The sequence below is a fragment of the Tiliqua scincoides genome, chromosome 1 (genome assembly GCF_035046505.1).
Source record: "Tiliqua scincoides isolate rTilSci1 chromosome 1, rTilSci1.hap2, whole genome shotgun sequence".
NCBI lineage: Eukaryota > Metazoa > Chordata > Lepidosauria > Squamata > Scincidae > Tiliqua > Tiliqua scincoides.
This window is the reverse complement of record NC_089821.1, coordinates 81,570,950-81,585,780: the sequence shown is the minus strand read 5'-3', so window position 1 is coordinate 81,585,780 and position 14,831 is coordinate 81,570,950. Positions and strand designations below refer to the sequence as shown.

At 38.3% G+C, this 14,831-nt stretch overlaps 1 protein-coding gene across 4 annotated transcripts in view; it reads left to right on the top strand.

Moving 5' to 3' along the window:
• The window catches only part of ZNF148 (zinc finger protein 148), a 52,596-nt gene that overhangs the window by 20,886 nt on the left and 16,879 nt on the right, over window positions 1-14,831 (top strand). Inside the window, exons 2-5 of one of the 4 annotated variants that reach the window (XM_066611838.1) lie at window positions 8,571-8,719; window positions 10,924-11,052; window positions 12,236-12,359; window positions 12,971-13,054. In XM_066611838.1, coding sequence (XP_066467935.1) covers window positions 8,609-8,719; window positions 10,924-11,052; window positions 12,236-12,359; window positions 12,971-13,054 — 448 coding nt within the window. In that variant the 5' untranslated portion in view covers window positions 8,571-8,608. Of the gene's footprint in view, window positions 1-8,373; window positions 8,720-10,923; window positions 11,053-12,235; window positions 12,360-12,970; window positions 13,055-14,831 lie in introns of all 4 variants that reach the window. The other 3 variants (XM_066611836.1, XM_066611835.1, XM_066611837.1) reach the window with 3 other exon arrangements.

The window sequence follows — 14,831 nt, the reverse complement described above, 5'->3', positions numbered from 1 at the left end:
ATTTCAATATTTTTGTTTTAATCTGTTAGACTAATGCTAACATGCTACCATGCTATGTGATGGTACCATGGTATGCTACCATGGTATGTGACTGCGTTTGGGGAAATGTGACAGACCTGTACTTTAAATGGGCTACTATGTATATACTTTTAGCAATGACAGTCAATGGGGCGTACTCCTGGGTAGGTTTGGATAGGATTGCAGTCTTAGATTGTTAAAAATGTTCCTACTTGATGTCCAACCATGACATCACTTCTGGTGGGTCCTAACATATTGTCATTCTAAAAAGTGAGTCCAGTGCTAAAACATTTGAGAACCACTGCCTTAAAGGATTTTTAAAATGTATTGTCTGAATATAATAAACATACATAATTATAATGTTTAGAAAATAAGACATTGGTCTGCATAGAAATTGTAGCTCAGATACAAGAGTTTGCTGCAACGTTTTGTCTAGGTAATTCTTTCTTTTAGTGCTAGATATTTTTCCCTGTAAAGTTCAAGAGACTGGGGCTGAGGGATATATTTGGTGATACTGTAATTTAGTACACATGGAGCCCAATATATACAAGTGATTCCAAGGGTAAGGCCACATGTAATGGAACATACCCATGTATATAGGGATCATTTTGTTCTTGTAAAAATTAAGGTTCATGTCTAACTTGTTCTGTGAATAAAAAGCATCTCTGTTCCTGAACTGGAATGTGGATTTTGGCTATCTCTTTTGCTAGAAGCCTGTGTACTGCATGTCATTATGTTCTAGAGGGTCTCCTAACACTCAGGAGCAGATGGGGGGGGGGGAAACAGGGGCCACAGTGGGAAATAGAATTGCTAAAAAACACTCATCTCCTTTGTGTGAGTTCCTTCAGTGTAGGGATCAACAACTTGGCATATAACTCACTGGGCCTTGTTTAGTATATATATGATAAATTATGATAAATTAATATACAGGCATGTGCCACTTAACAACCTTCCGCTTAATAACAGACCACATATATGATGGTGGTCAAAACACAATATAGAGGCTCTTAATTGTTGTTAGTTGTTAGTTGAAACTGATTAGCTGGATCCATTTCAATCTGTTTTCTGATCAGGGCCCCCCTCCCGCTTTCAGAGGTGCCAGAGCTGCCACATAATCAGGTAGCCCCATTGCGGGGCTACTTTCCTTACCTGGGGGAAAGGGATGAAGCCACCAGCGGCTGCCCGGTTGCAGTTAGGATGCCATAGCAGCCATATTCAGTGCCATGGCAGCCCCACACTTTGGGCAGCTCAGAATTGGGCTTGTAAATCCAATCCCCTCCAGTGTGGGCTGCCCTTGACTATAACATTGCAATAGATGGCTATCCAGCCTCTACTTAAATACCTCCAACAGTGGAGGTTATATCACCTTCTGAGGCAGACAGAACATTGCTAAACTTTTGGTACCATCAGGAAGTTCTTGTTTGATTTGTTTGTTTTATTGTTGATTTGATCTGTTTTATATTTTCTTGTTCGTAATCTGATGTCATCCATTGTTTCCCATTGGGGGAAAAAAGGCAAAATATATATATCTTTCAAAATAAAAGAATAAAATAAAACAAATAGCTGCACTACTGAAGGAGCCCTCCTTCAGTAAACTCCTTCAGTAAAGACGAGCATATGGTAATTCAGCAGATAAAGTTGTCCTTTGTAAAACATACAAAGCAAGTATATGTTTATGGATTGTGCTTTCTACATGTTTGTTTTGAAAATATCTCTTATGTATTCATGTTTTGGTTGGATGTGCTTATTGAAAGAGCTGGGATGCTTTTAATCCTCATAATTGTTCTTTCATGCTCTGTAAAAATCCAAGAAAAAAGTTACAAGATACAATTTTTACTGTTGCAAGACCATTAATATAGAAAATGGTTGACCTTGGACAAAGCAGAGCTCAGTAAGGAAGTTCAGATGCCTTGTACAATCTGAGTTTAAATTTAAGTGATACATTTATTGAGCAATTGCTATGAGAGGTTTAAAAGTGGGTTAACTAACAAAGATTATTTTCTTACATTTGAGCAGGTATTTAAGACTGTATTTAAGCACTGATATACACTGATGCATTTAAATTCTGTAAAGTAATTTTTTCTGGGATTTTAAGAGAACCTATTCTCAATATTAGGTTGGGAAATCATAGGAGTATCACAAACCATTATCCATCTCATTCCATGTATTCCAATAATCCAGCCATTTTCAACCACTTTGCTGTGGCACACTGGTGTTCTGCAGGTGTGCCGCAGAAGTTAGGAGGACAGTCATATATTAGTAGAACCAATGGGGATGTGAGCCCCCCACCCGCAGCGTGCCTTGTCAGTGGTCCAAAACTGATGGTGTACCGTGACAATTTTAGTTCCTTGTCAGTGTGCCACAAGATAAAAAAGGTTGAAAATGGCTGCAATAATCTAATACTGGGTGAAGATCCTATAAATAAATGCTTTTGTGTGCTTTTAGTCATTGATTTATCTGGCCTAGTACTCTGTATTTTAATCAGTAAGCACACTCTAGATTCTATAACCTTTCCCCTATTGCTACATGATAACTTTTTTTTTTAAGAGGAGTGATAAGGGATTGAACCTAGGACCTTCTGGATACAAAGCATGTGTTCTGCCACTCAGTTCAGATGGTGCCTGTGTGGTTCTTGAAGTTCTGTTTTGCATTAGAAATCCAGTGACCGATTATGATGGATGGTTCCTGAGAACTTTTCTGTTTTTTGATATCATGGACCATAATCTTTTTTTTCTGGGACTAATCTTGGAGGTGGTGGCTCCTAGTTTATACTACAGCCTAATCTGTCGCTAAGTAAACTTTTGCCCAAGTTGGCAACAGGACCGTCATATCTTGTTTGGGTTATTGGTAGTGTCCATAATTTGTTATGAAGTGCTTATCTCATTAGTAAAAAGGATCAATGGTTTCTAATCCAGTAGAGGAAATAAACCAGCTAGTACAGTAAAGTACAGCTACAAGTCTTGTCTATTTTACGTAACATACACATGTTTAAATAATTTTTTTTAACATTCAGATTGGCCAGTGATCACTGTCACACTATGAATTATTCTTTCTTTTTATCAAATATCAGTGCTTCCTGGTACTTCCTGTTTCTTTTTGCTAATTTTTACATGTTTTCTATTTTTGTTATTGCCAAAATGATCTGTAATGGGTATTGGGAAACTTACAGCCGTAAAGAGAGCACTGCACTGGTAGAGCAAGGAGCACCAGGAAGCCAATGCTGGAGGAGCACCTGGAGTAAGGTGACCACTGGATAGCAGTGGAGGGGTTGAGGGTGGAGCTGGAGGAGGAACTAGTGTGGGAGGGATGAGGGATGGGTGGAGACCTGCAAAATAGCCAGCACAAACTTGAGAAGCCCCATTGCAGGGCCTGGGGCTTTCCCCGGGGGAAGGGGAGGAAAGGAGACCTCCAGTGGCCTTGGCGGTGCTGTTGGATGCAGCAGTATCCATTTTGGCACCACTGCACCTGACAGAGCCGCCAGCTTCAGGATTGGACTGTGAATCCTACATACTTCTAGCTGAGTATAGAATATACATAGTAACAGTTTACCACCAAAGCATATGCAGATTCTTGTAAAACTATGATTCCTGGAATCTTCTTGTGTTTATATTCTTATTTGGCTGGAAAGCACTGAAAAAACTGGTTGGAGGCACCACTGAAGAAAACTGCTCTAGTACGTTACAGTAGAGAAGATCAGAGTAGTAGAGATTGAAACTGTGCAACCACTATGGGTCATCTTGCACACAGCTGCCCAAGGAAATTGAAGGAGTTTGCTCAGTTAGTATGTGTATGAACATATTAAAATATTCTTCTCTTTGTCTTTAGCCAATGAGAAATTACAGTATTAAGAAAATAGAATATATTTAGAAATTAGAAATAGAAACTTATAGAAAATAGAATAGAATTTTTAAGGGCTAGAAAGAAATCTATGTCTAAAAGTTGTTACATGCCAATAAGCACGTTAACTTACAATAATAGAGTATAATATCAAGGATTCTGTCATAGGTCAGCTTGTTCTTGGATCACCTTTTGTAGATACAATTCACTGGAGGTGACCTTCTGCAGAATTAACTTTCTTTAAAGAAATATTAAGCTTAAGCTTGAAACATGTTTTTATTCTCCATATTGTAATAATTTGGATTTGACTTTAAGTAGTTTTCATCAATTTTTAATGTAACGTTTGTTGATTATTTTAATTAGGTTTTCACAAACATATGTGAAAAAAGGAATTTCAAATAGGAATGGTCTCACCTTTTATTTTTCCCTTCCCAAACCTGAGATGTGCCAGTTGGCAACAGCATTACTAAAAATACTCCTAGAAAACAGTTTCTGTTTTCTTATCTTGTGCCATGTGTACTTATGTATAAAGTAGCAACAAGTGAATACCAGTACCTCAGATGTGTGGGCATGGACAGTATCCAGAGCAGCAGTGCTAGGCTTTTTGAGCCTGTTTTTATTATTGCTTTCCAAGTCAGGCAGATCTTGATGAAGTTTCTGACTAGACTTGGAGGAATTCTGTTTCAGCATAACATTTTGCTTTGAGGTCTTTTTCCACTCCTGGTTTTTTTTAACTTTCCAAAAGCAATAAGAATCAGGACCAGGAGTTTAATATGCAGTGTTATAATCTGGGAGAAACTATTTAGTTATCTAGACATCTTATTTTGTTTGCTTTCTGTAATTTAAATTAGTTGAATTTCTTGATTATACTGCTTTGTGGCAATATACACCAGTCTTTGACTGATTCAGGAAATGCTTTTTTAAGGTAAGCTGCCAACTCTTAATTTTAGAAGCCATAGCAAAGAGAAAAAGCAAGGAAATTTCCCATTCCCTGCCCTATGATGATGATTAAGCTGTTCTGTCAGCTATAATTTGCCTGTGGCAGTAAGTGACAGAAGAGAAAGCATGGATGGAAAAGGGAGTGATCAAGAGAGCATGTAGAGTGGATATGGAGAATCCAAGATGAGGAGTAATGGAGAAAAGAACAAAATGAGACCTGTAAAGGTTTGGTTAAGAGCAGAAGGTATTTTGCTCATTTAATGGCAATTTAAACAAAAGCCACAGCCAGAGATCCATGTGTTAATTCAAGGAAATTCATAACCTTGAATGCTGCCTGTTTCCTCCTCCACTTTCCACTCTCAATGCCTTTGAAGCATCTGTGAGTCTTTCCCCCAGTCATTTGATATGTTTGGAATCTCTGTTCCTCTGTTTCCTGTCTTCCTCTTTGTTCACACAGGACTGTCCCCTCTGCTTCTTGGCCTTAGGTCTCCAGTTCTCAATCCACTGTCTGTTCTGCCCACACTGGAAAGTTCAGTCAATGCAAGTATGTGAAGGACAATGGAACTGCCACAATCCAGCAGTTCATTGCACCTGTGCATTTTGTTTTTGCTCAAGAAGCTGCATTCCAGGGTAGAGCAAAGTAAAAGTTTTTGAAGGGAAGGCTATACAAAGATCTCTGACACTTTTCTATTAATCACAGTGTCCTCTTAGACCAAGGGTGTCAAACCCGTTTTATACTGAGGGCCGCATAGTATTTATGATGCCTGCTATTACCCCTGCTAATTGGGTAAGAGGCACTTTTTCAAGTGGGTGCTCCTTTTTTTAGCAGGGAGAGAGTAACTTGCCCACCTCACCCCAGCACTGTCTGTTCTAGGCGCTGTCTGCTGGTATTCGTTTGCATTTTTTTAGATTGTGAGCCCTTTTGGGACAGGGAGCCATTTAGTTATTTGATTTTTCTCTGTAAACCGCTTTGTGAACTTTTAGTTGAAAAGCGGTATATAAATACTGTTAATAATAATAATAATAATAATAATAATAATAATAAGGGCTGGAAGTGATGTCATTAAACAAGTCATAATCAAAAATAAGAACCTTTTCTCACTTAGGAACCTATTAGCTGCAAACGACAGAAGAGAAAACACACAAATCTTGATCATATTTCAAGATATTGGAGAGCCCAATTATTGTGGGTGGCCCTAGTAACTCCTCAGCACTGCTCAGCAGCTGAGAGCCTGAGGGCCATATAAAAAACTTCTGCGGGCCGCATCCAGCCCCCGGGCCTTATGTTTAACACCACTGTCTTAGACTGTATGGGTCTCTGATTTCAAGTTATGGAGCACTATGAAAAAAATATTGGGAGTACGCATTGAGACCCTTGTTTTGACTAGATGTACAAATGTTTCAGATTTTTAAAAAATTAAGGCCGCAGTCCTTTTTGCACTTACATGAGAGTAAGTCCTATGGAACTCAGTGGAGCTTGTGTCTGAGTAGGTATGCATATGGTTGCACTGTAGGTTTTATTGGGCATACTAGTTAGAAAGTCAGCGTTTGTATTTTACTAAACTAATATGGGAGTAACTCAAGTTTTTTTCCAGAAATACTTCATACCCCTTCATTTCAAGCAAGAAATGTCTTTTCTCCCATCTCTAACATCTCTAGTAATCAGAGTATCTTAAACTGCATGTATACTAAATTTCACCTTTCTTAGTCACATGTAGTCACCTTAAGCTTTGGGCAGAGTATAATTTGAGGCTTGTGTTTTAAAGAAGAGATTTTTTAACCAATGTTCTGGTTGGTTAGTTGGTTGGTTTGTGTTTTAGTAATTGGACTAATGGAGCAAAATTTAGAGCTCTAGCTCAGTGAAAATTTCTACATCAATGGTTCTCACACATCTAGCACTGGGACCCACTTTTAGAATGAGAATCTGTCAGGAACCACCAGAAGTGATGTCATGACTGGAAGTGACATCATCAAGCAGGAAAATTTTTAATGATCCTAGGCTGCAATCCTACCCACTTTTACCCAGGAATAAGTCCCAATGACTATCTTTGTTACAAGCATATGCAGAGAAGCCAGTTAAAAGTACAGGTCTGTAATATTACCCCAAATGCAGTCACGTACCATGGTAGCATAAATTCTAATAAACCTAACCCTAATATATTAAAAAATAAAATATTGAAATGAATGGGGACCCACCTGTAATTGGCTTGTGACCCACCTGTTGGGTCCCAACCCACAGTTTGAGAAACACTGTTCTACATAATTTCTTAGTGAGCGAAGTGAAAGAATTGCACATCAGGAAGCTTAATGAACACAAACAGTAGCTCCATATGCTCACATTATGAGCCTCTTTTAGAACTCAGCACTTGATATGAGATTTCCTAGGGCTGTTAACCAGGAATGGGCACTCGACTCAGGTTGACTCAACTTGTGTTGCGCAAAACCACACTTTTGGATACGCAAGTCAGCTTGAGTCATGGATGTCACTGATCCCAATTTGACTTGAGACTTGGGACCAATGACTCGAACATAGATTTGGGACTTGAAATGACATGAGTCCCAACTCTCTTTAGTATGCGTGTTCCTGTTTACCTCTTTTTTTTTGCTGTCGCTTCTACGTTGCTTTGAAGACTTTATAGGCAATCTGGAAACTGATAATCAGAGTGACTACAGCAGCAGTCATGCTGGGAGGATAGGTTTTTGGTTCTGGGAGGTAGGACTAGGGGGTCTGAGGGGAGGAGGAAGGCAAGGAGGAAGGTGAACTTTTGCTCAGGGAAGTCCTTGACTCACTACTCAACTCATTTCTCAAAATGATTTGTGACTTGACTCGAAAGATTCAAAATTTCTTGTGAGTTGAGTTGCAACAGCTGCAAGGTTAACTGAAATTCATGCATATACTCATACTTACTTACAATGGGTAAATTTGTCATTATTGACAGTTCCTTTGCAGTTACAAGTTTCTGAGAAAAATGCCACAGTGAAAACTAAATGCTTGTGTATATATTCTATGCTAGAAAAAGTTTGAATCATGTAGTCATAGATCTGTGTTTGCTTTAGAAGTGTACCAATTCTAAGCCTGAAAAGACAACAGAATTCCAATACTGTACTCTCAAATTCCACCCTTTGTGTGGCTTGGTTTCTCTGTGCTGACATGTAAGCCTCTGTTCTGAGGTAAACTTCACTCCCAAATTTTGAGTCTTAGGTACAAAACTGTCGTATTTTGAGACTTAGCTAGTAATCAGTATGTGTTGGACTAGGCATGTACCAGATTTCAGCTCTGTGGGTGACTTGAAGTACCTTATTTGTTCAGAGGTCCCCTTCTTGTCCCTCGTTTTTAGGAAGAGATTTCCAAACATTCTATTTTCAGGCTTTTCTAGTCATGTTTCTTGCATTATAGGTGACCAAACTTGAAGGCTCAATCTCTCAAGGAGTATTCTTAATGTTTTGAATACCACCTAGTGTTAATGAGACCTGAGCATTTCTGTCTCTGCATATGTCTATCTGTCCAAAACTGTATAAAATGTAAGAGTAATTTTTAAATACTTTGCTCAATTTTGCTAACTTAGCTTTTCTTTGTAGGTTATTGCACTTAAGAATGAACATTGAAGATAAGCTGGGAGGATTGTTTCTTAAATGTGGTAGCATAGAGCAAATGCAGTCATCCAGGGATATGGTTGGAATGGGTGCTGCATCAGACCAGTCAGCTGTTTCAGGGGAACGGCAAGAAGCAGTGCTTCAAGACCGGGCTATGGCACACCAAGACATTCTTTCTGCAGATGAAGTGTTACAAGAAAGTGAACTTCGACAGCAAGAAATGATCCCCCACGATGAACTCATGGTCCACGAAGAGACGGTGAAAAATGATGATGAGATGGAGGCACATGACAGACTTCCTCAAGGGCTTCAGTATGCAGTTAATGTTCCTGTAAGCATTTTCTTTAGCAGAGTTTTGCACGGAGTTTTGCACAGAGTTGAGGAAAGGTCTGAAAAGCTTAGTGGCTTTTGATTATCTTATTTCACTTTTTGATAGTGATAGGTGTAGTTTGCTTCAGGTTTATGGATGACCAGAACTAGTGGGTGGGGATTATGTCAAAACAGACAGCCTTAAATCTTTATAGTTCTCTTGGTTGTTCCTAATGCTGTTAACAAAAACTTGGTTACCTCGAGACACGTTCCCTTAGTAGGTATTTTTGTTCAGTTTTAAATGCAAAACTTATGTAGACATTGCTTATTTGATTTTGCATGTCTGTGTTCATCCTGTGTGTTATATCATCATGCAATAACTGCTTAAAAATCTTGCTGTTGTGATATTAATAGAAATGGTCTGGTGGCGAACCTGTGCACTTCTAACACAATTTATTATTGGCATTAACGTGTGACTTTAAAAGTGACTGAGTTCACAACTTTAATTTTATATATGTGAGGAATGCAGATGAGTTAGAATCATTTTCACATTGACAATACTTTATTGTAGAGGATTATGGGAATTCAGAAAATGTATTTGAAAAGAATTTAATGCTTAGAAACAGACAACATAGGAATAGATATTGATAGGTTTTATCCTAGGAAAGTTAATCATTACTTAGGCCCAGACCAAACATTCAGCTGTTCTGTGGGAAAATACATATCCATGGGTTTCAACTTGCATGATGTTTCTGACCACTTATTCAGTGCAATCCAGGGTTTCTTTGTGGCACAAGTCACACGAATCCCTCCTTCCATATCTCCAATCATCTCTCAACGTGCTTCCTGGGTCTGCAGAAATTCAGCATTACTTGCCTGCTGAAAAAGGCTAGAGTTTTTCCCTGAGGCTTTGCCCTTCTCAGTGCAGGAAACTTACTGGTTTGGGCATATACCATTCTGTATTCCCTGCTCTAACTTCTATAATTCTAACTTCTACAAAAAACTTCTGAGTTTTTTTTCCTCACACCTTCCCCCCTCCCATGTTTTCTGCTGTTCTGCTCTTCAACCAAGGAAGTGGGTTCCCCTGAAGGGAAGGCTCTTTTGAAACAATGGGTCATGTCTGTTTCGCATATTGGAGTACATGTGCTGGTATGCATGATGTCTTGCCCTTCTTGGGGCAATATGTCTCCAGGATACCCCCATTTCCAAACCCTGCAGAAGGGGGTCCAAGACTAGAATCATTCCCATATTTTTACCAGTGGAGTGAAAAGATGTACCATCTTTTGTACCCTCTTATGAGTTCTGTTATTTACCAAGAATTTGAGGTTTCTCCAAGGGAATCCCCTCTCAAAAAATTTCCTGAGGCCCCTTCAGGTCTATAAAATCTGCTTGGAAAACAAGATGGCCAAGAGATGTGCTCAGTGGAAGCTAACTGAAGTTTAGTAGGTCCATGGTTGGCCCTGCACACAAGGCCCTGGCAATTTGAACAGAGAACCACCCGCAAAACTTGAGGTGGGTTGCAGTGTGAAATAATACCCCTCTAAAATAGCCACAGTTTGTTGTTTATTTTTTAAAATTAGTTTCAAGGGAGAACCTGTGTCCTGAGATGCTCTAGTCTAGACATTTTTATAATTACACCTACAATTCCTCATTTAACAAACACTAAGATGCATTATGTTTTCCCTAGTAACTGGTGTGTTAGTGGTGGGAAAATTATAAGTGTGGCCAGTATTGTAGCTGGGGGGGAGCATGGTAAGTACAGCAGGTGCCGTAACTCCCTGAGTAAGCTGCTCCTCCCAGTTGTCATTGGAGCCATTTGAGGCAGAGATAGCAACATGCAGGTGCTTGCCAGATGGTTTGGCAAGTGCCTGTGCATTACCATTGCTGTCCCAAATAGTCCATTCCCATTAAAATAGGACTCCCATTAAAATAGCAGTCCTCAATGTCGTCACAGAGATGAATGAGGCAATTATAATTTGTGTTTCGCAGTGAAATCTTATTTTAAATGTGTAATTATATATGGCACATGTAATAAAATGGCACAGTTAATAAAAGCAGGTATAATTTGAAGGTATAAATGAAAAATTCATGGTTTTTCTCCCCCAAACAGTGCAGCAAAAAGGAGATGAAAATAATGCCAAATGTATTGCCATTGTTTTAAACATCATCCAAATGCCTCTTACATGTAATTAATATGTTATCTAATACTGGCACTTGGTATTTTAGCAGATCAGCGTGAAACAAGAGATTACCTTTACTGATGTTGCAGATCAGCAGAAAAGGGACAAAAAGCTAATACGAGAAGGGTTAGATATGCAAAAGAAGAAGAAAAGGAAACAGCGTTCACCAGCAAAGGTAAGATTGAATTAAAATCTTAACGGCAGCCTAGTGATTTAACATGATCTTGTAAACTGGAAATAATAGTATTTAGAAAGTGTAGATTTTCATGGTTGCACATCTTGAGTTTCTTCTCATTGAACCTCCACAAAAATGCCCACTTTTGAATTGCTATGCCAAAACCTGAGCTATACTTATGGAACATCTAATTTTGATTTTAATTTTCCTGCTACTCATTTGATGTCTGCCAGTTCAAACACAAATTGGTTGTCCACATTAGTTTTTATAGAGAATGATAGCCTAGGGAGCACATGTGTATATGGGATTTATGGGACAAGTATGGGATTTTAAGCCTAAGAATCTCAGTGTTATACCCTAGTGAGTTCAAAACAATCACTTGCGAATTTTGCTCCATTTCAAAATTGCTCTTGTTTAATTTGCAATTCCTTAAGTCTTCCCTAATTAGTATGTAGCACTAATTAGAAGTTAGTTTCATATAGTTGTATCATTCATGCACTGAGGATGTTGAGGAAGCCTACATGCCTTCTTTTTTGAGTTTAGTGGTGGTTCTTTAAATATTCCTAATATTATGTGGAACAGTGTTTCCCAAACTTTTTTGACAGGCACCCTAAATACAGTTTTTCTCTTATCCAGTAACCCACGGAGTTGGTACATGTTAATAATAATTAGAAAAACCAAATAATTTGGGTAATGAATGAAATAAAATAAAATTTATCTAATTTTTTTTTCCAGTGGCTACCATGATGTTGTTTCATTTTGTGGGCAAGTTCTTCAAGTCTTAGTTTTCTGTTGATGGATAAAGCATAATGCAAATCATCCTGAGGATTCACATAATTCCTTGATTCTAATCTGTCTTATCACTCACCCAAGTTCCTTTTCTTCTGTCTTCTTCCCTCTTTTCCAGACCTGATGAATGCCTCTGCTTCCTTGTCTCCCTTCTCACATGATTGGTCCTTCATAAGTTCAGCATGCTGAGAAAGGGATGTTCAAGGAAGTTCACTTGTTCATATATATCATAAACCTTGAAAAGATTAAGTTTACCTATGGTGCCTAATGAAATAGTTGGTTGACATGTTTTTGGTCTTGTACTATTGGCTAATAGCACTTGGTTTCCTTGGTTCATTTGGATCTAATAAAATTTCATCAGCTTAAGACTGAATTTTGCCCTTTTAAAAAATAGATACTCACGATAAATGAGGATGGATCACTTGGTCTGAAAACTACCAAATCTCACATTTGTGAACATTGCAATGCTGCCTTTAGAACCAACTACCATTTACAAAGGCATGTCTTCATTCATACAGGTACTTCTCAAATTTAAATGACCTTTTCTGTTATTTGAAGAACTGCTGAGTCTTAAATAATGTACTGAATAATGCATATGTTAAATTTCCAAGTGCAGGAAACATGGCATCGAAGCTTAGGTATTCCATGCACCAAAGTGTCAAAAAATACCAGAAAAAAATTAGTGTTGGAATTAGTTTGAGACTTTACTATGCTTCTTTGCTTTTTGTAGAAGGATATAATGAATTGGCAGGTAATCCATTTTCTAATGTTGTCTTCTTTGTGTAATAAGCTGTGGAATTTCACTTGGCCCATGAAGGATCTTTGGTTGGATAACTGAAAGAGATGCTTAGTGTTACCTTTTACAATAGTGAAGATTCTAGCTTCTTGTCTGACTTTGCTGCTGAGTTTCACATTTCTGTTAGCTTTCCAGTCTCATGGGACAGAATTAATAGCCAAGACTTATAGTTTAGACTTATAGTCTAAACTAGACAGGCTTTTTGTACTGAATATTTTGGAATTCGTTCAGATGCTGGGTTCCAATAGATTACACTATTATTTCTCAACAGTATTTGTTAGAAACAAATATTTGTAGCTTTTAACTTACAGATGTGGAATTGTATTGTTTAAGGTGAAAAACCATTTCAGTGCAGTCAGTGCGAGATGCGTTTCATACAGAAGTACCTGCTACAGAGACATGAGAAGATTCATACTGGTGAGTATACCTTGAGTATCTTTGCTGGTGTGCTTAAGCAACTGTTTCCCAAACATGGCCAAATTATATAGCTTTTATTTTAACATACGCACTTCAAGAAATGCTAGAAGAGGAATTTAGGTGTGCGTTTTAGCCTTGCTTTGTTTTTTCTCTCCCCCCCCTTCCAAATTACTGTTAATGAATGTGAACAAAGCTTAGAAGACAACATATTATTGGATGAATAGTTTACAGCAGGGGTGCTCACACTTTTTTGGCTCGAGAGCTACTTTGAAACCCAGCAAGGCTCGGAGATCTACCAGAGTTTTTTTTTACAATGTTCGCGCCATCATAACATATAACATTTATGTGTACAATGTATGTTGGTGTACCTTGAGCCCCACTGAGTATAACAGGACTTACTCCTGAGTAGACATGCCTAGGATTAGGCTGTGAGGCTGCAATCCTAGCCACACTTACCTGGGAGTAAGCCCCATTGAGTACAATGGGCCTTACTCCCGGCGTTTCCTCCCAGAGGCACCTGAAGGGGGGGGTCGGCACTCCGCGATCTACTTATTTTGCCTCGCGATCTACCGGTAGATCGCGATCCACCTATTGAGCACCCCTGGTTTACAGATTCACGTTTCTGAAACTATAATGGCCAAAATGCCTAACCCCTAGGTATCTGCACCCTATGTTAAAAATATAAAATAGCAAATTCTGTTGGTGTGAGAACTTCAGCTTTAGAATAAACAAGGCCCAAAGTTAAAGCAAAAGAGTTACTTTATATTGATTTGTTTTAAAATTCTACTGCAAAACCACATTCTGCAAACAGGCTTGGCTTCAATGGGTTTTTGGCATTTTGGTGCATGGCCTTTTATTATCTTTGTAAATATTTAGACAAATAGTTCTTTTGGACTAAGATGCCAGTTTTCATCTTTTTTTTCTCTTCAGAAAGCAGAGCTTGCAAGTATGATGGGTGTTGCTTGGTAAAATGTTTCATATCTGATAAAGTGCTAATGTTTACTATTTGGTATGCATATATAAACCTTGAGAAAGCAAAAGAGAATGTTGTTTTCACAGCAGTACACAGGGGAGTTACATGCTCAAATATCCTGTTGCTCTTGGTATGTTTGTTTCCTTGCTTATGATCAAACTAATCTTAGGTGGTGTTTGGACTTGGTTCTCCTTGTCACCCTGAGCCATACTTTTTTCTGTATTCCTATAAAGAAAATGTTTTTGCTTATTCCTATTTGCTATACTCAGTATTATTGTGTTCAGTTTACTTAAGCAATGCAATGCTGTGTGTGTTTTGCATTGAGGGGGAAAAATTTTTTCTAAGTCCATTTTCTCAAGTGACACTTCTGGATTTTCCATTTATTGTACCTGTAAGTCAATGAAAAGATTTTGGTTGATATTTGCAATAGAAGTTAGAAGTAGCTTTCTTTCAGTGTATTTGCAACATTCAAAAATATGTTGGATAAAATGACTTTTTAATCTAAGTGAAATGTGAAAAAACACTTGTGAAAAAACTCAAACTTGCAGATAAATTGTTCAGATTTCTTAAAAAATTGCATAAACTGATTTGCATAGTTATTCAGATATTTTTTCAATGATAAATATGAAATGGAAGAAGACTTCTGATCTCTTCTAGATGAGAGAAGCTTGCAATAAAAAGGACAAGGGTGGGCACCAGGGTGAGTTCTCTTGTTATCTGGTGTGCTCCCTGGGGCATTTGGTGGGCTGCTGTGAGATACAGGAAGCTGGACTAGATGGGCCTATGGCCTGATCCAGTGGAACT